General features: G+C 36.2%; 1 protein-coding gene across 16 annotated transcripts in view; it reads right to left on the reverse strand.

Annotated features, from left to right (window-relative positions):
• LOC145663063 (uncharacterized) overlaps positions 1-23,995 on the reverse strand; it is a 287,238-nt gene that overhangs the window by 131,697 nt on the left and 131,546 nt on the right. The window contains exons 4-5 of one of the 16 annotated variants that reach the window (XM_081729242.1): positions 13,331-14,703; positions 6,902-7,037 (exon numbers count right to left, since the gene is read on the reverse strand). The exons of 12 other annotated variants lie outside the window; for them this stretch is intronic. In XM_081729242.1, coding sequence (XP_081585368.1) covers positions 7,033-7,037; positions 13,331-14,703 — 1,378 coding nt within the window. In that variant the 3' untranslated portion in view covers positions 6,902-7,032. Of the gene's footprint in view, positions 1-179; positions 7,038-13,330; positions 14,704-22,260; positions 23,965-23,995 lie in introns of those variants that run through there. 3 more of the 16 variants (XR_014127144.1, XM_081729243.1, XM_081729240.1) reach the window with 3 other exon arrangements.

Raw genomic sequence — 23,995 nt, forward strand, 5'->3', positions numbered from 1 at the left:
ATATATTTTTTTCTCTTCCTTGAGTCTTTTGCTTTTCTTATTTTAAACCGTAACTTTCCACATAATTATGTCACTTTTCTGTATAATACACACACAGATATTAAATATTAGTGATTTATTATAATTTGTTGCAAATACAAAAATAAAGAAACGAGAGCAAAAAACAGAAACGCCAAGACTTTGTTATGATTAATTTTTATTTTCCATTATATTGAATGGTTAACATTTATGATTAGACTCGACAAGAGTTTCCGCTAGATAAAGCATTATCATATATGCAAAAGAAGTTGCACGTACACAAATATTATTAATAAAGTAGTTGATTATATAGTACATTTCATAATACATTTCATTAGGAACTTAAACCAGGCAGCACAGTACGACTTATTTCTGAACAGGTACTATATTAAATAAACCAAACGCTTGTACAATAATTCTACAAAATGTCATTACATGGCTAAATATACTGAATTGTATTAAGTACCAATAAATACAGAACAATAATGAACTAACACGGTAAAATACGAGGCAGCGCAATTTTTCTCTTACTTCCTAAAAGTATGCAAAGCAATGGCAAATATCTCTTATAGCAGAAATTCTAGGTCAAAGATACTTGTTGCTGCCTATGGATTTGTAGGAAATATATATATATATATATATATATATATACAAGTGTACGGAACAAAATACTGTTGTAAACTGGAAATATTCCCGTTTTCTTTTTACTTTTAAACTGACAACATGATTTGGACAAGAAGTTAGTCTCAACATGCTACAAGACATGAATCTCTATCGAAGTATCACCGGAAGATAGTGAAAGGTATGGAAGGTGAAAACCTCAAGACTTGTAAATTGTATCTAATACTTCAAGGAGTATTTTCCATTCTTTCTCGTTTAACCACTCCATCAAAATTCAGTAGTTATATGTACACTTCTCCAAAATACCTAACTAAGTGCATGAATTTCTTACCAACATAGCTCACAGTTTGCCGTCTGAAACACTCAGCCCACCTTGTTACTTAATGTAATGGTAATTTAAGATTAAGAACAAAATAGTGCCTTGGCAAATGCAGAACTTTGCTGTAGTTGACCAGAACACACACGCTTTTCGTCCAAAAGAAAATCGTTTAAAAAAAGCAGGTTGTTAAGGAGTTTGTTATCTATCAATTCAACTGGAGGAAAGCGCTACAATTGTTTCGAAAGCTATGCGTGTTTTTATTTATTTATTTATTCTGTGAAGATTCAATACTTTTGAACCTGGTTCACCAATCCCACTGGGTATTTTATTTTTTCTCTTTTTTTGAACCTGGTTCACTAATCCCACTGGGTATTTTATTTTTCTCTCGTTTTTCTGTTACTCTTACCGTATACTTTTTTATTATATGTATTACACCGAGATGATTGACAACTTTCTAACCTAAGCAAAGGTAAGAAGTCGTACAAGCGTGAAACCTTTTCTATATTTTACATAATTCCTCCTTAGTGCGAATCACTTTTTACATCGACCTATAAGATTTTCCTAAACCTGAAGAAAGAAAGAAAAAAAAAACGGAGTTCCAGTGTTCAGGAAATCACTATTGGCCATAATAACTTCTTTCACTACTAGAAATAGTTCATCATTATCATTATTCTAAGAAACAGACAGATGTTTGAGGGTATTACATTTGGTGATGGAACAATTTATTTTATCGCAGTTTGCTGTTACAGCTATAAACTTTATGTTGTCTTGGTTCAACAAAATGATTTCAGACAGCTTTCCACGGGATCTTTTATTTTTTTTTAATTGAGTCGTAGTAGTTCGCAATAACGCACTCCAGTCATTGTATCACCGTTTGGTACAAAGTGCTTAATAAGAATGTCTTCAAGAGTTCCACACAACACTGACCATCACCATACCTCGAAGTATTTTGGAAGTGGGATGAGATGTATTTTCCACTGTTTTTAAAACTCTTTTATCTCAATTACAAAGTTATGGGTGTAAGTCATAACCTGAATTACGAATCTTTACTAAAATCTGCTGATATCCTCTTTATAAAGATAGATATACTCATAAGCAAGCACACATTCAAGTTTTGTTCCACAAAAGTCTGTTCGGGGAGAAATCAAAATTAGTTGGTGCTGCACTGAGTACTATTTGATATATCTTAGCCTGGGTACAGGGCGATGTTTCAACTCCGCGGAGGGGCAAGAAGTATACTTGGAAATAACACTGCACTAGCTGTGTTCAGCATTCCAAAATTTGGGATCCTGTATGGCTAGTATTTTCCTCATGTTCTCCTACACACCTGTGTTAACTCAGCACTTCATCAGGAGTTTGTAACCTTTTATACAAAATGCCACTAGTTTTTATAATATATTTAAAACTCAGATCAAAGGTAATTGCTAATACCATTATTAGCTTTGAAAACTGTATTCTAAAAATGAACCTGAAATGGTGAGGAAGAACACAGTAGGCTACCGTTGTATGATATTAGGGTAAGAGTACATATACAGTCAGTCATACATATACAGTACAGTATGTGACTGTACATATACATATACAGTCAGTAACTAGCGCTGTAGCATTTGATGCAGGAACGTACACAGGAACTTAATTCTAGAGGGATCCAAAGTTTTTTTTGAGGGGGGAGGTTCAAATTCAATACGAGGATAAATTATATTTAAAATCTGTAAAATCACCTGTGAATTTACACTAAATTTACTGAAATGTTGGGATTTCGGAACAGAGAAAGGTGCGGATCCCGAAAATACACCCCCTGAATACGTCCCTGATTCGGTGTGACAATGATTGGGTAGATTGCTCCAGTTTTAACGTAACATAATAAAACTCCCCCTTGTGATCACCCTCAGTAAAAGCTTACTCTTGCTTAAACCCTCTGTAAAAGCTTGTAAAAATATCCTACAAAATGAAGGTTCATTATGTCTAAACATTTTTATTTTCAAGAATGAATTGAAAAGAGTACATTGTAATTTCTCTTATACCGCATTATTACAGTTAATTTCTCTTGTAAAATCTCTCCCTATGGCGTCGCACCTATATAGCGCAGACTCTGGGACAAACGCACTACTTGCTTTACTCATGGTACGGACCTGCGTATTCAAATTAATCTTTCAGGATCTGTAAAATATTATCCACAGATGCAACTAAATCAATATTTGGCACCAAAGGATGGCACTTCAAGGACTGCAAACGATTTCGTTTGATGGCGACCTAGAAATCAAGTATGTTTGTTGTTAGTACAGTAGAACTCCAATTATTCGAATCACTTGTGACCGGACCCCATTCTGAAAACGATTCGGATAGTCGGAGTTCGGATAATTGGAGTACTACTGTATATTAGCTCTTTCCCCGGAGCCCCTCGTGAGTATATCAAGAACACCATCGTCCTTGGCAAGTGCTGTAAGATTTTGCCACTGTACTGAAGTCTGAACATTTGAGATCATTAGTTAGAATTCACAAATACTTTGCGTCAAAAATATTAATTATTAACTTTACTGAAACTTATGAAGGAACACCATGGGATAGAGATACAAAGTTCATGAAATACGAATTTAAGGAAGCACAAAGAACTGTGGAACTAAAAAGTGAAAAAGAACGAAAAGATGAAGTACTCAGTAGGAGTTCGACTGTCTGGCAATACTTTCGAGTACTTAAAAAGAACCTACGTTTGTACTAATTAAATATTTTTCCTACTGGGGGGAGGGAATATTGAAATCAGAAGTGGTAGTACAGGGTGTCTACTAAAATTCCAAAATGAAATTTCGTGCCTTTTTCGTGACCGTTTGTTTACCAAATCATAAAATTTCCTAACATTTTCAAGAGCGAATTTGCGTGCGCATTAGGCCGAATTTTCATCCATGCGATAGAAACGTACTTTGCTTGTGACTTGGCAGCGTCTAAATCCGGACATAGACATTTTTGGTGGTGAATTTTGAAGTTTCACAGAACAAAATTATCCAATCTGTACTTACATGTGTAGTTAAAAAAAAAAAAAAAAAAAAAAAAAAAAATCGTGATCCAAAAGCTAAATTTCGTGACTTTTCCGTGACTTTCATGACCGTTTTCTGATTTCGTGACATTCGTGACCGATAGACACCCTGTAGTAGATATAATCGAATGAAGACGGAATATATTCTTGGGAGGCTTAACTGAATGCAGAAAACCACTTCTCGCTATATATTACTATTTCTCCTCTGCAGGGATCACCGTTAAGACCAGAAGTGGTCGATTTTCTGTAACAGGAAACCGCTTCTCGGTATCTATTAGAGTTTTCATTCAATGACTATCAACGTTAAACCCGAAAGTGGTTTATAACTGAACCTTCTGGTTTGAACAGCAGGTTAAGGGAGAAGATGGTACGTATTCTTAGAACGCGAAAGTGATCTAAAAACACTTCTCGCTCTCTTATTACTTTTGATCTATGTAGATCAATATTGAAACCGAAAGTTCTTGCGGATTTCTCTCGCTTCTGGTTTTAGTAGAGAGTAAAAGATACTGATGAAATGTATTTTTGGGCCGCTTAATCGACTGCAGAAAACCACTTCCCGATATCGATTACCGTTTTTCTTCTGTAGTGATCAACGTGAAAGCCGGTTTTATTTTCTACTGTACAACTTCCGGTTTCAGTATTGCTTACGTAAGCAAACTCGATTTCTAACTTTTGACCATCTTCATCCTGATCAAATTTCGTGGTTTTCCATCAAATAGTCCTTGCGATTTTTTTTTTCCGTCTCTCTGACGACTGGATACTCGAAACAGGATAAATATATAACACAGTTTTGGTAAGCCAATCTTTTTACAAGCTTTATTCTTAATTGTAGCAGTTTTGGCTACAAAATATGAGTTGTTCCATGTTTCATCTTATAAACATTCGAAAAAATTAATTCTAGAGAGAGCAAAATATATTCCTGGCAGCGTGAAAAATTTCTTCTTCAACGGAGAATAATCTTTTCTCAGGGAGAAAATCCCTGGCATCCCCCCAGTCAATTTACACACTAGGAAGAATAAACGTTTCAGCCCATTTTAGTAGGATCTACGTATCCTTAAAAGAGAAAAAAATACTCAGGATGAAGTTTCCGTCTGTAAGATACAAATGGTAATCAGTTGGAAACTGTCTAAACCAAGAAAAATAAAATAAAAGTGCCATGTGGAATTCGAACCAAGTTCAAAAACTTTGAATCCTAACATAAAGGAGAAACTTAGCACGCACGACTACCGAAATAACTGTAGTACTACCTTTCAGTTGTATATATAGCAACTCATTAGCAAACCTTCGTGGTTTTAGAATCCTATTTTATTTTATTTTATTCATTTGGCCGAAAAGCGTGTGTTTTCTTAACTACAACAAAGTTTTCTGCATTGCAAGGTACTACTTGGTTCTGAAAGTAACTTGTATTAAGTAATAAAATAGCACCTGAATATTTCAAATAGCAAATTAACAAAGTGAGTTGGGATGTGCTTGACTACTCCGATTTTTTTTTTTTTTTTTTTTTTTTTTTTTTTTTTTTTTTTTTTTTTTTTACTTTCGAGTGCGTTGTTGAAAAATCGACAATTTTAACGGACTTTAAAAAATTCACGTTTGCAAATACATTTCGGAGAAGTGTATACAATACCGAATCAATTTATCATGTTTATTTAATTACCCTTATCGTTCTTGTGATTTCTTTTATGATTCACCATATTGGTACGTGATGGAAATCCTTTACTGCAAATGTCACATACATAAGGCTTTTCTCCTGTATGGAGTCTTCTGTGAATAATCAAACTACTTCTCTGAGTAAAACTTTTCTGGCAAATATCACACGTATGTGGCCTCTCACCTGTATGCGTCCTTCGATGCACAGAGAATGCAGATTTCGAAATACAGAGTTTTCCACAAAATTCACATGCATAGGGTTTCTCACCTGTGTGGGTACGCATATGTATTTTTAAATACTTATGTGTGACAGCTTTACCGCAAACTTCACACTCAGAATCTTTCATCCCTTTGTGTTTCTTCATATGTGCAGAAAGAAGATACGGTCTAACAAAATTAGTTCCACAAATTTCACACTCATGCTGTTTGATAGGTCTATGAGTTTGTAAATGCGTACGTAAGCGACTATGAACATCAAAACTTTCGCTACATACACTACAAGTAAATTTCAACCCAACATGTTCATAGATGTGCCGTCTTAACTGAAACTTCTCAAAAAATGATTCTCCACATATATCACAAAAGTAAGAAGGACTTCCATTATGTTTTTTATTATTATGGTATTGTAGCTGTATCTCTTTAGCGAATTTTTTATCACATTTATTGCATTCAAATTTTAATCCAATGAAATGATTTCGTTCGTGATCTTTGAGAGCTCTGTGGGATTTGTAAGAATGCCCACATAGAGAGCATACAAACGGCTTTTCAGTTTCATGGGTTTTTAAGTGATACATTAGATAAGAAGATAGATAAAATGCTTCAGAACAATGGTGACATTGGAAACGTTTTCCAATGTGAAATTTTAGTTTGTGATATCTCCACTTACTTCTTCCGGAAAACTGAATAGAACATTCCTCACAATAATAACGCGGATTATTGAATTGTTGTGTATTTTCACTTTTCTTCGGAGCATTCTCAGTGGAAGACATTCCAACTGGTAATTTGGAAAATTCTTCTGGATTATTTGCATTACGCAATCCTGACTGATCATCGAGGTTGTTCTGAAGATCTTTATGATCTTTATGTTCTTTATGATCTGTTGACTGTAGAACTTGCATCTGCGATTGAAACTGCCCTAAATGTTGAATAGGCATTGTAGCATTATCAGGTAACCCTACTGGCAGCACATTTGATGCAAAGACAATAGGATCCTGGCTTCTATTTCTAGGAATATTTTGATCTAAAAAGTTTGTCAAGGGAGAAAGAGTGTTCGTATCACTAGCTGTATAGTGGATTCCTTGTATTCTCATTCTGCCAGATGTAATTTCATTTTCAGTGTGGAGAGGTACAGACGGTGTAGTAGACACAGCGAAAGCAGATCCTTTTACACTTGGAACTAGCCTAAAAGAAAGGAAATCAAAATGACCAAATTTTCTCTTACTTTTCTTCATCTGTTACATGAGCAACTTCATATTAAAATCCAATATTCACGGAATACATTTTTATCTTTAAAAATCTGCTCATCCACTTGGAAAGACAAGAAAAGTATATACTTGTTTCGTCCTGATAATACTAAAAAAATTAGTTTTTTTTAGCACCCCCTTCCGCTTATAATAAGGGCTAGCACGCGTGAACTTGAGGCACGATTCCCGGTAAGGACGCATTTGAGCGCATTACGGTGGTACGAATTCCACCTTAAACTGTAGCTACAGTACTATATGGATAAGGTGCTAAAAAAACACTAAACTTCAGCAAACAAACGAACATATTTTATTTCATTTTATTTTTGAAACTAAACAAACTCAAAGAAAACCTACAAAATATTCCAACATGCAACATGTAGAAAAATTGTTTCTACCGAACACCTTCTATGATTTTATGAAAAAGAGATTATTTATGGAATTACGCTAGCATAATAAGCACAGAAATGAGGTGCTTCATCACTCAAATAAAACTAAAATCTCATTAAAGCAAATACTTACTATTACTGTGTTACATTTCGGAAATATATTAACATCAGACACACTATAATGGGTCTGATGAAGGCAATATGTAGCCGAAACTGCATCACATATTAGTAAGAACTAGCAGAATACCCGTTCTTCGCAGAATAAGTTTGATTCTGTAAAGGCTGAATTTGGATTTAAACTGCATTGGAAGTGCCACTGTTCGTCTTAGCGACCCCAAAAACTATGGATTCGACACTAATATAGGTCATTTTCGATCATATATTTCTATCCCCTTCCTTCCCTTAAGTTGCGGGGCTAAATTTGGATTTGACCGGGATCGGAAGTGTCACTGTTCATCTCAGCGACCCCAAAAACTATAAATTCGACACTAATATCGGCCATTTTCTTTTTCTTTCTTTCTTTTTTTTTTTTTTTTACATCTTTCCTCTCCCCCGCCCCTAAGTTGCACCATCAAAGTGAAAAGATAAAAACTATCCCAGGGTCCAACCTCATCTATATAGAAAATTTGATCGGGTGGTCACAAACGTAGTCACTTTCATATTTATTTATATAGATAGATAAAAATTTGCTTCGATGGTATTTTCTTTTTATTTAAATTATATGTAGTCCCAAAACTAGATTGAGCAGCATTTATCATTTAATTTTAATTTAACTCATTAGCGAACACTAGTTACAACAAAAAAAGAAGCAATTATTATACCAAAGTCGAGTCACCAAAAACATCAAAGACGTGAAGCATACGAGTAAACAGCAAAACCTTGTTCTTGTTATGTACCAATTCTATTATGTAAGTAGGAACTGTCTAAAAATGCCTTATCCAAATTATAGAATCTCTCCATTTTTGTATAATACACTTCTGTTGTCCATGATTTTGATAATCGTTAAAATGTTATTGCTCTGCGGCAAAAATGAAATCCTAAAACCAGAATTAAGGAATTACGTGGAAATTCATTGTAAATATCTGTATTTTATTTAGCAAAACTCAGAAACAACTGTTTACTTGCTGTAAACTAATAGAAACCATCTCTATCAGTTCTTTTTCTTTTCTTTCTTTAAATCTATGACAATGTTCACTAACAAAGAGAGTGAGGAGTACAATACCTAAGTTTACTCTTACTCCTTAAATGTATGCCGAGCACTGGTTCAAAATGCCTCTTACAGCAGAAATTCTAAGTCAAAGATATTTGTTGCAGCCTATGAATTTGTAGACTATAATTAAAGAAAAGTATTTATATATGTAAGCATACGGAACAAAATATTGACGTAAATTGGAAATATTCCTTTGAAAAAGAAAAGAAAAAAAAATGGCTACATGATATGAAAAGAAGTTAGTCTCAACATATTACAAGACAAGACATATGTGAATCTCTAAAGGAGTGTCATTGGAAGATTGTGAAAAGTATGGATGATAAAAACCTCAAGACTTGTAAATTGTGTCTAATACATCACTACTTATGTCTTTTAATTCTTTCTCGTTTAACCACTCAATTAAAATTTACTCATTATATGTGCACTTCTCCCAAATCACTGCGTGCCTGAGTTTTTCTAAGTTTCTTAGAATTATCAGTTTGGTAACAACGAATTCCAATAGGAAAAGAATAAAGAAACTTCCAAACATAGCTTACAGTTTGCTGCCTGAAATACTCACTGTCAGCTCCTCTTGATACTTAATGTAGCAAATGCAGACGACTCTGTTGTAGCTCGCAAGAACACATTTTTCGACCAATAGAAAATTGTTAGAAAATGGAAGTAGTTCAGGAGTTCGTTACCTACGAATACAACTGGAGGAAAGCGCTACAGCTGTTTCAAAGTCATGCGTGTTTTCTTTTCTTTTTCCTTTTTTTTTCTGTGAAGATTCAACACTTTTGAACCTGGTTCGAATCTCACTGGGTGAATATATGTTTCTCTCATTTTTCTGGTATTCTTGCCGTACAATTTTTAATTATATGTATTACACAGAGATGATCTGACAACTTTCTAACCTAACGAAAGAAGTCGCACACGCGTGAAACCTCTTCTATATTTCACATATAATTTCTCCTTAGTGCGAATCACTTCTTACATCGACCCATCTTGAAGATTTTTCAAAAAAAAAAAAAAAAGTTTCATGTTCAGGATATCACTATCAGCGAATCAGTTCTTTATCACTACTTGAAATAGTTCATCATCATCATTATTCTAGGGAACAGAGAAAAGTTTGAGGGTATTACGTTTGATGAGTGAACAATTTATTTCCTCTCAGTTTGCTGTTACAGCTATAAACTTTATGTTGTCTTGATTCATCAGAACGATTTCAGACAGCTCTCCATGACGATTTTTTTAAAAAAAATTAAACATCTTAATAATTTGCAAGTGTACTCCAGTCATTGTATCAGTTTGGCACCGAGTACATAATAAGAATGCGCTCAAGATTTCTACAAAATACTGACTACTACCACGCCTAGAAGTATTTTGGAAGTGGGGATAGGGCGTTTTCCACTGTTTTTGTCTCTATTTGAATGCTGTGGCTATAAGTCATATTATGAATTACGAGTCTTTACTAAAACCTGCTGATATCCCCTTTATAACGATAGATGTACTTATAAGCGAGCACTCACTCAGGTTTTGTTCCACAAAAGTTTGTCCGGGGGCAAATCAAATTAAGTTGGTGCTGCACGAGCACTATTTGATATATCTTAGCCCAGGCACAGGGCGATGTTTCAACTCCGAGGAGTAGCACGAAGTACACTTGGAAATAACACTGCACTTGCTGCCAACTGTCTTCAGCATTCCAACATTTGGGAACCTGTCCTGCCGTTATTTTCATCATGACACCTGTGTGCTCAGCACTTTGCCACAGAATGTTCTAACTTTTATACGAAATGCCAAATAGCTTCTTAGAATCTATAATACATTTAAAGCTGGGATCAGAGGTAATTATTATTACTATTATTAGTTTTGAAAACTGCATTCTAGAAATGCACCTGAAATGGTGAGGAAGAAAGCAGTAGGCTACCGTTAAATGATATTAGGATAAGAATTATATACGCTCAATAACCACCGGTGTAGCATTTCGTGCAGGCACGTACGCAGCAATTTATTTCAAGATGGACCCATCCCTGATTAGGTGCGGCAATGATTAGACTGATCGCTCCAGTCTTAAGGTAGCATAAGTATCAGCAAATTCACTTGTTTATACCATTGTGAATTTGTATAAATGCCCTGCAAAATGAAGATTCATTGTTTCTAAATATTTTTATTTCCAAGAATAAATTGAAAGAGTACATTGTAATTTCTCTTATACAGCCTAACTCTTCTTATGGCGTTGGACCTATATAGCGCGGTTCTGGGTAACGTACCACTTGCTTTGCTCACAGGACGAGCCCGCGAATTCATATTACAATCTTTTAGGACCTGTAAAATCGTATCCACAGATGCATCTATTTCAATATTTGGAACGAAAGTATGACAAGTCAAGGATCGCAAACGATTTCGTTTGATGGCGACATAGAAATCAAGTATGTTTGTTGTTAGTACATTAGCTCTTTCTGTGGAGTCCCTCGGCAGTGTATCAACAATACCACCAAATGCGGTAAGATTTTTCTACTGTGCTAAAGTCAGAACATGTGACCACTAGTTAGAATTCAGAAATACTTTGTGTCAAAAATATTAAATTTAAATTTGTAAATATATCGTTAAATAATTGGCGGTATCTATTGAAACTTGTGAAGGAGCATCAGGGAATAGCGATACAAAGTTCATGAAATACTGATTTAAGGAAGCATCAACGACTGTGGAACTAAAACGTGAAAAAGAACGAAAGATGAAGCAATTACTACGAGTTCTGCTGTTTGTCATCACTTCTGATGCTAATTGAATATTTCTCCCATTGGGGAGCGGGGAAGAATTCACCCATATATGCACCCAGCATTCTCCTCTCTCCTTCTCACCCCCCCATACTTTATATATATATATATATATATATATATATCGAAAACTACTGCTTCGCGTTTTGTACACATGTATCTCCTAATTGTTTTACGATGTATGATTGTACGGAGTTTGACGGGCAAGCATGAAATTACTTCGATTTGTACATGTATAGACACATGTACACTACGCGAAGGAGTAGTTTCTTTGGCGTGATATTTTCTCAATTAATACTGAAACCGGAAGTGGTAGTACATTTATACCACTTCCGGTGGCAGTAGATATATTCGAGTGAATGCGGAATATATTCGTAGGAAACTTAACTGAATGCAGAAAACCACTTTTTGCTATCTATTACTATTTCTCCTCTGCAGGGATCACCGTTAAAACCAGAATTGGTCGATTTTGTGCTACAGGAAACAGCTTCTCGGTTTCTATTACAGTTTTCATTCTATGGCGACCAACGTGGTTTATAACTGAACCTTCTGGTTTGAACAGCAGGTTAAGAGAGAAGATGGTACGTATTCTTAGAACGTGGAAGCGATCTAAGAACACTTCTCGCTCTCTTATTACTTTTGATCTATGTAGATCAATATTGAAACTGAAAGTTGTTGCGGATTTCTCTCGCTTCTAATTTTAGTAGAGAGTAAAAGATACTGATGAAATGTATTTTTGGGCCGCTTAATCGACTGCAGAAAACCACTTCCCGATATCGATTACCGTTTTTCTTCTGTAGTGATCAACGTGAAAGCCGGTTTTATTTTCTACTGTACAACTTCCGGTTTCAGTATTGCTTACGTAAGCAAACTCGATTTCTAAATTTTGACCATCTACATCCTGATTAAATTTGGTGGTTTTCCATCAAATAGTCCTTGCGATTTTTTTTTTTCGTCTCTCTGACGACTGGATACTCAAAACAGGATAAATATATGACACAGTTTTGGTAAGCCAATCTTTTTCGAGCTTTACTCTTAATTGTAGCAGTTTTGGCTAAAAAATAAGAGTTGTTCCATGTTTTATCTTATAAACATTCGAAAAAATTAATTCTAGAGAGAGCAAAAGATATTCCTGGCAGGGTGAAAAATGTCTTCTTCATACTCTTTTGTCAGCGGGAAAATCCCTGGCATCCCCAGTCAATTTACACACTGAGAAGAATAAACGCTTTAACCCATTTTAGTAGGATCTACGTATCCTTAAAAAAGAAAAAGAAAAAAATGCTCAGGTTTTCCATCCGAGATACAAACAGGGATTAGTCAGTGACTCTAAAATAAGAATTCTCTTGAAGAACGAACGAAAAGATTCATAAAATCACAAATTGTAAACCAAAAACAGCGGGAAAAAAATAAATAAATAAATAAAAGCACCATGTGGGATTCGAACTAGGTTCAAAAATTTTGAATCCCAACATAAAGGACGAATACGAACACGCACGACTATCAAAACAACTGTAACGAGTACCTCACAGTTCTATTGATAGATAGCGAACACCTTAGCAACTATCCTAGTATTTTATCTTTAAGTTCTTGGTCGAAAAGCATGTGTGTATTTCCTTAAGTACAACAAAGTTTTCGGCATTTGCCAACAGATTATTTGGTTCTGAAAGTAACATTGTATTAAGTAATAAAATTGGAGCTGAATATTTCAAACAGCAAACAAGATGTGTTGCAAATGCTTCACTATTCCGAGTCTTTCCCTTTCGAGTGCGTTGTTGTCAAATAAACAATTTAAGGGACTTTTTAAAAAAATCACACGTACAAATATATTTTGGAGAAGTGTACACAATAACAAATCAATTTACTATGTTTGTTTCCTTACCATTATCGTTCTTGTGAAATTTTTTTTTATGATACACCAAACTGGTACGTGATGCAAATCCTTTACTGCAAATGTCACATACGTAAGGCTTTTCTCCTGTGTGGAGTCTTTTGTGAGTAATCAAATTCGACTTCTGAATAAAACTTTTCTTACAAATGTCACACACATGTGGCCTCTCACCTGTATGCGTTTTTTGATGCTCAGACAGTACAGACTTCGAAATAAAGGGTTTCCCACAAAATTCACATACAAAGGGTTTCTCACCTGTGTGGGTACGCATATGTATTTTTAAATATTTACGCGTTGACACAGCTTTACCACAAATTTCGCACACCGAACTCTTTAACCCTTTGTGTTTTTTCTTATGTGCGACCAGAAGATGCGGTCTAACAAACTTAGTTCCACAAATTTCACACTCATGCTGTTTGATAGATCTATGAGTTTCTGAATGCGCATGTAAACGACTGTAAGAATCAAAATTTTCGCCACATACATTACAAGTAAATTTCAACCCAAGATGTTCATAGATGTGCCGTCTCAACCGAAATTTCTCGAAAAATGCCTCCTCACACATATCACAATTGTAGGAAGGAGTGTCGGTATGTTTTATACTATTATGATATTCTAGCAGTATCTCATCAGCAAATATTTTATTACATTTTTCGCATTCAAATTTTAATCCAACTGAATGATTTCGTTCGTGATCTTTAAAAGCTCTGTGAGATTTGTAAGACTGCCCACAAAGAGAGCATACAAACGGCCTTTCAGTTTCATGAGTTTGTAGGTGATGCACAAGTTCAGAAGGTCGATAAAACGACTGTGAACAATGATGACATTGGAAACGTTTTCCAATGTGAAATTTTAGTTTGTGATATTCCCACTTATTTCTTCCGGGAAACTGAATAGAACATTCCTCACAATAATAACGCGGATTAACGAATTGCTGTGTATTTTCACTTTTATTCGGAGCATTCTCAGTGGAAGACATTCCAACTGGTAATTTGGAAAATTCTTCTGGATTATTTGCATTACGCAATCCTGACTGATCATCGAGATTGTTCTGAAGAGAGTATTCTTTCTGGCCTGTTGACTGTAGAACCTGCATCTGCGATTGAAACTGCCCGAAACGTGGAATAAGCTCAGGTAACCCTACTGGCAGAATATCTGATGCAAAGACAATAGGATCCTGGCTTCTATTTCCAGATAAATTCTGATCTAAGAAGTTTCTCAAAAGATTAAGAGTTCTCGTATCACTGGTTGTACGGTGTATTCCTTGTATTATTCTGTCAGATGTAATTTCATTTTCAGTGTGGAGAGATACAGATGGTGTAGTAGACACAGCGAAAGAAGATCCTTTTACACTTGGAACTAGCCTAAAAGAAAGGAAATCAAAATGACACCATTTTCTCTTATTCTTCTTCATGTTATATGTGCAATTTCACATTAATAACCAATATTCACGGAATACATTTTCATCTTTCAAAGTTTGCTTATTCACTTGGTAAGACAAAATAAGAAATGTATATACTTATTTCGCCCAGATAATACTTAAAAATTAGTTTATCAGCTACTATGAATTGTACTAAAGCAGTAACTACGCTTTTATTGTCCGTATTGATGAACAGTTTTCGATTAATCGATAACTAATTACAATAATTTTCATTCACGTGTCTACACTGAAAGGCCTTTACGAAGTCAAATTCTTAAATTTGTTACAATACTTAGGATATACATATAAATAGAACTAATCCAGACGTCCCTATATCCGCCTCGGCAGCAAGCTTTTCATACAATCAATACATTGAATTTTACCAGCTAAAAACTGATATTAAACGTAATTACTGGCAAGCACTTTTTAATATACAGAACCTGGCCTTATTCCCGTAAGTTTCTTCCCACTTTTCTGTTAATGATTCTCTGTGTAATTTTCTGTGCTCACAAAATACGATTTGATGAAATAGATAGTGTTGTCGAAATATTCCATACTCAAATTCCGACTCCAAGTTTATACATACATTTGACTTGGTTTAAAGACTCATTTTATAGAGTGATACCTGTTGGTTACTACCGATTCAATTGAAAAATGAATATCTTACAGACTTTTTTTTAATATGTGTATTTTAAAGGTATATATATATTATAATTAGTGTAAAGCAGACACGAGGGTTGGAACTCTGATTCTACAACTCTAATACTGACAACACTGCTTTAAAGATGCTACACAACTGAATCAAATAAGGTCCCTCCCCACATCTCCCTACCACATGTTAATAAAATATCTACCGTTCCTAAGAGCAAATGGACTCCACCCTCCGACGCCACATGCAAGGGCAGTAGACGAAAAGAACGGAGACTCGTGTAGCGGGTGGTCTATATTACACACATACATACACGGGCATTGCAAGCCAAAGTTACTGTTGTCACGATGTTTTCGAAACAAGAACAATGGAAATAGATATAAACAGACTTCGTACAGCACGAGACGCTTGTGAGGAATCTACATTGCCTTACAGAACAGTGGCAAGATAGGTACGAGCCTTCAAAGAGGAACGCCAAAATGTGGAAGACATGCAACGGCCTGATTATTCCCGTGTCAGTGTATAGTAAGACGTGATGCTGTTGACGCGTTCTGGACACTGATCGATGTCATACTATTTGTAAGTTGGCCCAAGAGATATGATTAGCGCATATGAGAGTTCTGCAAATTTTGGAGGTACGCTTGGGCATGAGAAAAGTTGCATCATGATGGATTTCGCATGAGTTGACAGAAATGGCTACGGCACGATACTACTTGTACCCACTTGGAACGCTACGAGCAGGAATGGGGTTTTCTTACGCCGTATCATTACAGTGGACGAAATACGGGCCGTCATACGAACCACAATTGAAATGCCCATCAAACAAATTACATCATTATGGGTCACCACGAAAATCAAAAGTTCATCAGAACCCCAGCAATGTGAACGTTATAGTGATTCTCATGTACGGTTGGGATGGTCTAATCCTAACGTTACCGTTCCTCCACAGCAGAACGCCAATGCGCAGTATTTTTGTTCCTTTCTGGAACACAAATTGCGATCACCCTGGAGAAAGAAGCAGTGATACTTATTTTACAGAACCCACTCATTATTTTAGTGGAGAATGCTGGGGTACATACAGCGCAAAGTGTGACTTATTTGCTTTGTCAATGGGGATGGGAAAAGTTGTACCATCTACCCTATTCCCTACTTAACTTCGTGGCTCTGACTTGATTCTTAATATGAAGGAATCTCTTCGTGGCATTCATTTTAGAACTGTTCAAGAGATTCTTCAGGAAATAGACTGGTCCATTAGAGCTGGTGCTACTACTGGTATACAGCGACTTCCACATCTTGGTAATGGGTTATACACAATGCTGGTGATTATATTGAAGGACTTTCAAACCTTTGAAACTTGTATCTATTTTGCATAACTTGTAAATAAATACAAGGGGCTGAAGCTATTAAAGTTTTAGCCCCTTGGATACACAGTCTGAATATCCCATATCAAACAAACGCCACATTCGGGACATGCCAAAGTGTAAGAGTAAGGCTATGCACTACTACGACTTCTGCACTTACAGGTGATGGTTTCGGCCAACTTTATCTTCATGTACCTACCTGACGCTCGATGAACTGAATCAGATATGGACAAGGGTAGAACGAGTGAATTAATGCTGCTCTCACCGGAGATTAAATCGGAGTCGACCGGCTAGTAGTTAATTGCCTTACCGACAACGGCACTGCAACTCTATAAATAATTTTCTCGAATTATAAATTGAAGCGCTATGTTCATGCTGTAAGAATTACGAGTAGATTCCTTTCCTGACGTTGTTTCGTGATCTACCTTCGAGTATCGAGGTGAGGAATGTGAGGATTCTTTTAAACCTTTGCAAAGGCTCTGAAAACCTAAAGAAAATCTTAAGCATTGATTAAAATTATAGGTTAAAACAATCTAATTATTACTGCAATAGTATGTCAAAATGGATCGATCTTAAATTACATTCTTGCATTTTAGAGACTATGATGAAAATGTGAGGGTGATTCAAAAAGTAGTGCCTCCAAGCCCACTACTTGGCCAATAATACCGCAAACATTCTCAACTGTTTATCGTTAATGCACTGATGTTTAAGATATAGAATGTCACTTGGTTCACCTCCCTATCTCTTCTTGTTCCTGAGTAATAGAGCAATCCATGGCATCCAGTGGTGACGTATGGTTGAAGCAGGGGGCTGTCATTGACTTTCTGACTGAGGAAGGTTGTGCGCCCAGGAACATTCATCGCCAGCGACGAGTCATGCATACATCATTACAACCCGGAAACGAAGCGTCAGTCGATGGAGTACAGCCACACGTCCTCTCCTCCGCCAAAAGAGATTCATTCAAAGTTATCCTATCCGTTTGATACTGTAAAGTTATCAGTTATCTTGCAAAGTGTTGTTGACATTCTGCCTCATCCCGCCTATAGCCCGGATCTTGCGCCCTGCGACTTTTGGCTCTATCCCAGAACTTCAAGATCATCTCAAGAGCCCACGCTACAGTTGTGAAGAGGTGGAGGCAGCAGATCGGCAACGGTATCGCCAGCAGTCACTACAATTCTTCGCCGACGGTATGAAAAACCTGGTTTCACGTTGGCGCAAGTGAGTTGCCCGTAATGGTGACTATGTTGAAAAATGATGCCACAATTTGTAGCTGACATTACAAGCTTTCCATTGATACCTGCATCGGTGCTATTGTCAAACACAAATCAAGGTCACCTTGGAGGTATTACTTTCTGAACCACCCTCGTATATCACAAAATATTGATCGCAATAATTTTTAACATCACTGCACAAGAAAACTACGAAAAGGAATTGAAGCTGCCAGCATAAAAGAAAACGAACACTGCATTTAACTCTGATCGAAGCAAGCCCTGGAGATTCGTAATATATTTTAACTGTTACACTGTAAAATATTAATGAGAAAAGCCTTTCACTTTCTGAAACAGAAACAGTCTCGAGATTACCAGTATCACTGTGAGTTTCTTTGTACTCAGGTCCAGGGGCTACACTCCACGAAGGGTTGTTGGAAACACGACATATACAATGTACACGTCGTTAGCACATCGACTCTCACTGTCAGTGCTATTAGTTCTGGCTTTTTAGATCGAAGTTTGCTATAAATTGAGGTAATAGAATGAGCATCAAAGATAAACTCGCTAAATCAGCTGTCTACATGAAAACACATTTGCCCTTAACAAATAATACAACTAAGAATATATCATGGATATTCAATACACAACAATGAAGTTAAATCAGAAGCAATGGGTGAAGTTTGATATCAATTTTGATTACACAAAATGTTCACCTACTAAATTATATTCAACCGGAAAATTTATACTCTATATTCATTTACTCTTTGAAGAATGCAAATGGGAGTACAGTAGATTTCTATTATATTCATGAAAAGAACCACTCACATTTTACGTCTATCCAACTGCAAATATTTTGCTGAAAATAAACTGCTGTTTGTGAAAATCGTAACACCAAGGATGACCAGAATGCGTCTAAGCTCACTAGGTCTATACAGCATGGTATTAAGTACGATTACAATTTCAGCGAACTTGTGCATGGATGGGCTCAGCAGTCCTCAGATTCATGCTCGGAATAGTATCTCGTAAGGGTTTTTCACGTAATATTCAGGTAGTGCAGAGTGGACAAATGGACAGGGAATGAGCGGGCAAGCATCACTGTGCCTTATCAACGTCGAAGGCGAGGAAGCTTAAGCTCACTAGGTCTATACAGCATGGTATTAAGTACGATTACAATTTCAGCGGACTTGTGCATGGATGGGCTCAGCAGTCCTCAGATTCATGCTCGGAATAGTATCTCGTAAGGGTTTTTCACGTAATATTCAGGTAGTGCAGAGTGGACAAATGGACAGGGAATGAGCGGGCAAGCATCACTGTGCCTTATCAACGTCGAAGGCGAGGAAGCTTATCGTATCGCGTAACTGGTGCATATACAGGTCATGCTGCCACAACAGTGATGAGTGTGTGCAAGTAATGAACAGAAACAGAACCGTATGCAGTAATGAACAGAAACAGAACCGTATGCAGTAACGAACGAACAGCAAGATCATGCCAAGTGTGCATATCAATGGAAGAAGATGATATATCAGTATGCAGCACCCCGACCCATTACAGTTAAATGACAGTATTACAAGTTCGTTCAAGAGAACTGAGGAGGCACACTGTCAAGAAATCAGCAAATTCCATTGGAGTGGATATTAGTTACATCACGACACTGCATTGCCTCATTTGTCAAATATTGTGACCGAAAACTCCAAGTGTGACAATTTGAATACTACATACTCGCAACAGTCCCGATCTCTTTAAGCATCATTTTTTTCTTTTCTCAGCGCTGAAAAAAGAACTACATGACCGTCACTTTACAAAGTAAGACAATGTTAGAGGAATGCGAGGTGATTTTGAAAGACATCGCTAAGAATGAACTGCTCCACGTGTTTGAGGACTGAAAGGAATGTCATAACAGGTGTACTGAGATGAGTGACAAGTGCTTCGAGAAAGAATATATGCAGTGTAGAGATACGTGTTCTCATGGTAGAGTATACGACAGCCGGTCTTCTTTCTAAACAACATAGCAATCTGAAATAATGTTAGTTTATGGTATAAATTTAATCAAAGAAACCAAATCTTGACTCTAAAAGTTCATACAACATTTAGAAAATTCTTTTTACGAGAAGTCTTAAAGAAAAAAAAATAGACAACTGTTTCTTATTTCAGTTTGAAACATAAGAGAACTCGCAAAAAAGAAAAGAAAAAAAAATTTTTTTAGCTTAACGTCCGGGTTATGAACTTCAGGCTACAGAGGACGCATGACAAATGAAAGTGAATGACTGTGAAATTAAATTTTTTGTTCTCTCCCAGCAGGGATCGAACCTGGGACCATGTGAACCAAAGACGCACACGCGCTAGTTACTAGATCAGTGAAAAGAAAAAGCAATCATATTGCCATTGTCAAGCCACAAAACTTCGGAACCCATAATTATAATGGAGTAGGATCTAAGGGGCTTAATATCACCAGAAGCAGGTATATAATACATTTCTATGGTTTGTCTGGTAACTGTGAAAACGAGTTATTATCCTAGTGAAAAAAAAAAAATACTTTACTTAGGAACAAGTCGGAAACTGCCAAATATCCATGGTTATGAATTAACATTCATAGCTGAATTGTATTGTTTCCGAGTTTTACGTCCCACGATTCGGCCCCTTACACCAGTAATAATGACAAATTCATAAAATGAATTGTGAAGAGAGAACACGTAATATCCATGCTGTTAACGGAATTCGAAACCGTGAAACAGATAGATCACGTAGCCAAGTAACCCTTACTGTAATATTTAGTATCCACATCTGGGAAGCAACACACAAAGAGAATGAGAAATCCAAAGCTTACTAAATATTTCCGAACTTTCTAAAATGATGCCAAAGTTCGGTTTAAAATGCATTTTGTTTTTAAAAAAATCTACTAAATATATATATAGTTGCTTACCTCATGAAAGTTTAAATACTTTAGATAAAATGCAATTACAAAAAAGTGTATACCTGTCTTCGTGCGTGAATTTATTTCCTTTTCACACGCAACAACACTATGAACTCAAGTTTTACCTAAAATTTCGGTCCTCCGGTAATGACCACAGCAAGAAAAGTAACTGTCATATTTAAAATTTCATTATATCTACAAATTGCGTCAAGTTATAATATTTGGTTTTAGATAACACTTTATACTTTGGTATGTAAGCATGCACAATCGTTCCGTATTATATTTTTCAATGGCCATTTATTTGGAATCCTATCTTCTTCCAATGTAGAACTTCTTATTCATTAACACGGGGCCACGATGACTCAGTGGTAGAATGCTCACCTCTAGTGCAAGGGTTCCCTAGTTCCAACCCCGACCGTGCGAGTTTGTAGTGGACAATATCGTGGCTGTCGGTTTTTGAAGTTATCCCGTTTCCTCTCACGTTTTCATTCCACCAATTATGAAATGAAATCTTACAGTTTTACATCCCATAGTTATGCTCTGTAGGCTAATAATGAATGAAATGATGGAATGAAGAAAGTTGAAGGGAACGGGAGAACTCTTGATACAACCCAAGCTCACGGCATTTGTCAACCATAAAGCCCACCTGGGACTGAACAAGGGACCTCACGCACCTGAGGTGAGTGCTGTACCATTGATCCACGAATTATTTCATAATCATCTACTTACATTGATCACCCGTCTCCTTTAGCGTACAGACTAACCCTGGAACATACAAACTTTATGTCGTTTTTAATTTATAATAAAGGACCGAATATCACTTACAGGTAGAACCACGATGTAAGCAAGATGTAAGCATAGGTAGAAACTATAAGTTTACGGTTCGGCATCTATAGTAACTTGTATTTACAAAGTGTCTACTAAAATTCCAAAATGAAATTTCGTTACTTTTTCTTTACGAAGCCATAAAACTTCGCAACATTCTCAAGAGCGAATATGGGTGTGAATTAGACCGAATTTTCATGCACGCGATAGAAGCGTGCTAGTTTAAGATTTGGTAGCGTCTAAAGCCGACCACAGATATTTTCGGTGGTGACTTTTGACTTTTATAGAAAAAAAATTAATCTGTACTTATATTTGCACAGATAAAAAAAAAAGCTAAATTTATAAATTTTGGGACTTTTTCTTGACTTTCATGACCGTTTTCTAATTCCGTGCCTTTTTCATGACTCGTGACCGATAGACACCCTGATTTATCATGGCCTCTTTAGCCTACAGAGATAATCAAGGAACATAAAATTCTAAACATTTAATTATATGTTATAAAGAACAACAAACTTTAACCTTCGTATACCTTCAATAAACACACCTTTGATATTAGGTAAAATAACGCGCAGTATAGATGATTCCTTAAGGAATGCTAAAAGACCCGGAAATACTGCCGAGAATCAGGGCACGGAATTGAAAATTTTACTCTGTCGGTGACTCCAAACTCACTGTAAATCTTCTCAACTGATACACCAAACCAATGATATTCAGCAATTACACTACAAATACACTTCAGCTTTCTTCTAACACGCGAGTTATTTCTTTTCTTACTACTTTGTAACTCCAAAACATTTAAAATTATTCACTGCACATGATAACTTTCCAATTTAGTTTGTTTCTTTACTATTATTTTTTGTGACTTTTTTTATGATTCAGCATACTGGTTTTTGATGTAAATCCTTTATTGCAAATATCACACACGTAAGGTTTTTCTCCTGTATGGAGTCTTTTATGAATAACCAAACTACTACTCTGAGTAAACCTTTTCTCGCAAATATCGCACACATATGGCTTCTCACCCGTATGTGTTCTTTGATGCAAAGACAGCGTAGACGGCACTTTGAAGCACTTTCCACAAAATTCGCATACAAAGGCCCTCTCCTCTGTATGAGTACGCAAATGAGATTTTAAGCCTTCTAGCGTTGTCATAGTTTTACCACACATATCACAGACAAAGTCCTTTTCCTTTTTATGTCTCTTCCTGTGTGTGGCGAGAATATATGGTTTACCAAAAGTTTTCCCACAAATTTCACATTCATGGTGTTCAGCAGGCCTGTGTATCCGAGCATGATTCTGTAAATGTTTATGCAAGTCAAAACTTTTGCCACACACATTACAGGGAAATTTCAATCCAAGATGTTGATAAATGTGTATTTTTAAGGGAAATTTTTCAATAAATCCTTCACCACAAATACCACAATAACATGAAGGAGTATTGGTATGTCTCTTATGATGCTGTTCGAGTTGTACTTCAGTAGCAAATTTTCTATCACACGCATCGCACTTAAATTTTAATCCTCCGGAATGGCTTTGTTGGTGAAATTTTAAAGCACTGTAAGATTTGTAAGAAAGGCCACAGATGGAACATACAAAAGGCCTTTCAGTTTCATGGCTCTTCAAGTGATGCTTAAGTTTATAAGACCGAAAAAATGACTGTGAACACTGGTTACATTGAAAACGTTTTCCAACGTGAAATATTAATCTGTGATATCTCCATTTACTTCTTGAAGTCAATTGAATAGAACAATCCTGACAAAAATTTCTCGGATCATTTTGTTCTTCCGTACCTTCACGTTGTTTTGAGACATACTCTGTTGAAGACACCATAACTGCTAATTTGAGGAAATTCTCTAAATTGTTTGTATCACGCAATCTTGATACGTACTCGGAATTGTTCTGAGATAAGCCATCTTCCTGATTTGGTGCTGATTGTAAAACTGGTATTTGCGATTGACATTGAGTAGAATTTGGGGTAAGCGCTAAATTATTGTCACATAACCCTAGTGACACTGTATTTGACGCAGGCAAAAGCTTTGGCACAACAGAAAGAGGGTCTTGGCTTCCATTTCCGGGAAAATGTTGATCTGACAAGTTTCTTATGAAAGAAGTAGTGCCCGTACTACTTGCTGTATAATGATTTCTCTGTATCTTCACACTATCACATAACATTTCACTCTCAGTATAAAAATTTGAGGCTGGTCTAGCAGATATAACGAAAGAGGATCCATCTATATTTGGAACTACCCTAAAAGAAAGGAAATCAAAATGATACAAGC

Source organism: Thermobia domestica, chromosome 10 (assembly GCF_964235325.1).
Source record: "Thermobia domestica chromosome 10, izTheDome1.hap1.1, whole genome shotgun sequence".
Classification (NCBI taxonomy): Eukaryota; Metazoa; Arthropoda; class Insecta; order Zygentoma; family Lepismatidae; genus Thermobia; species Thermobia domestica.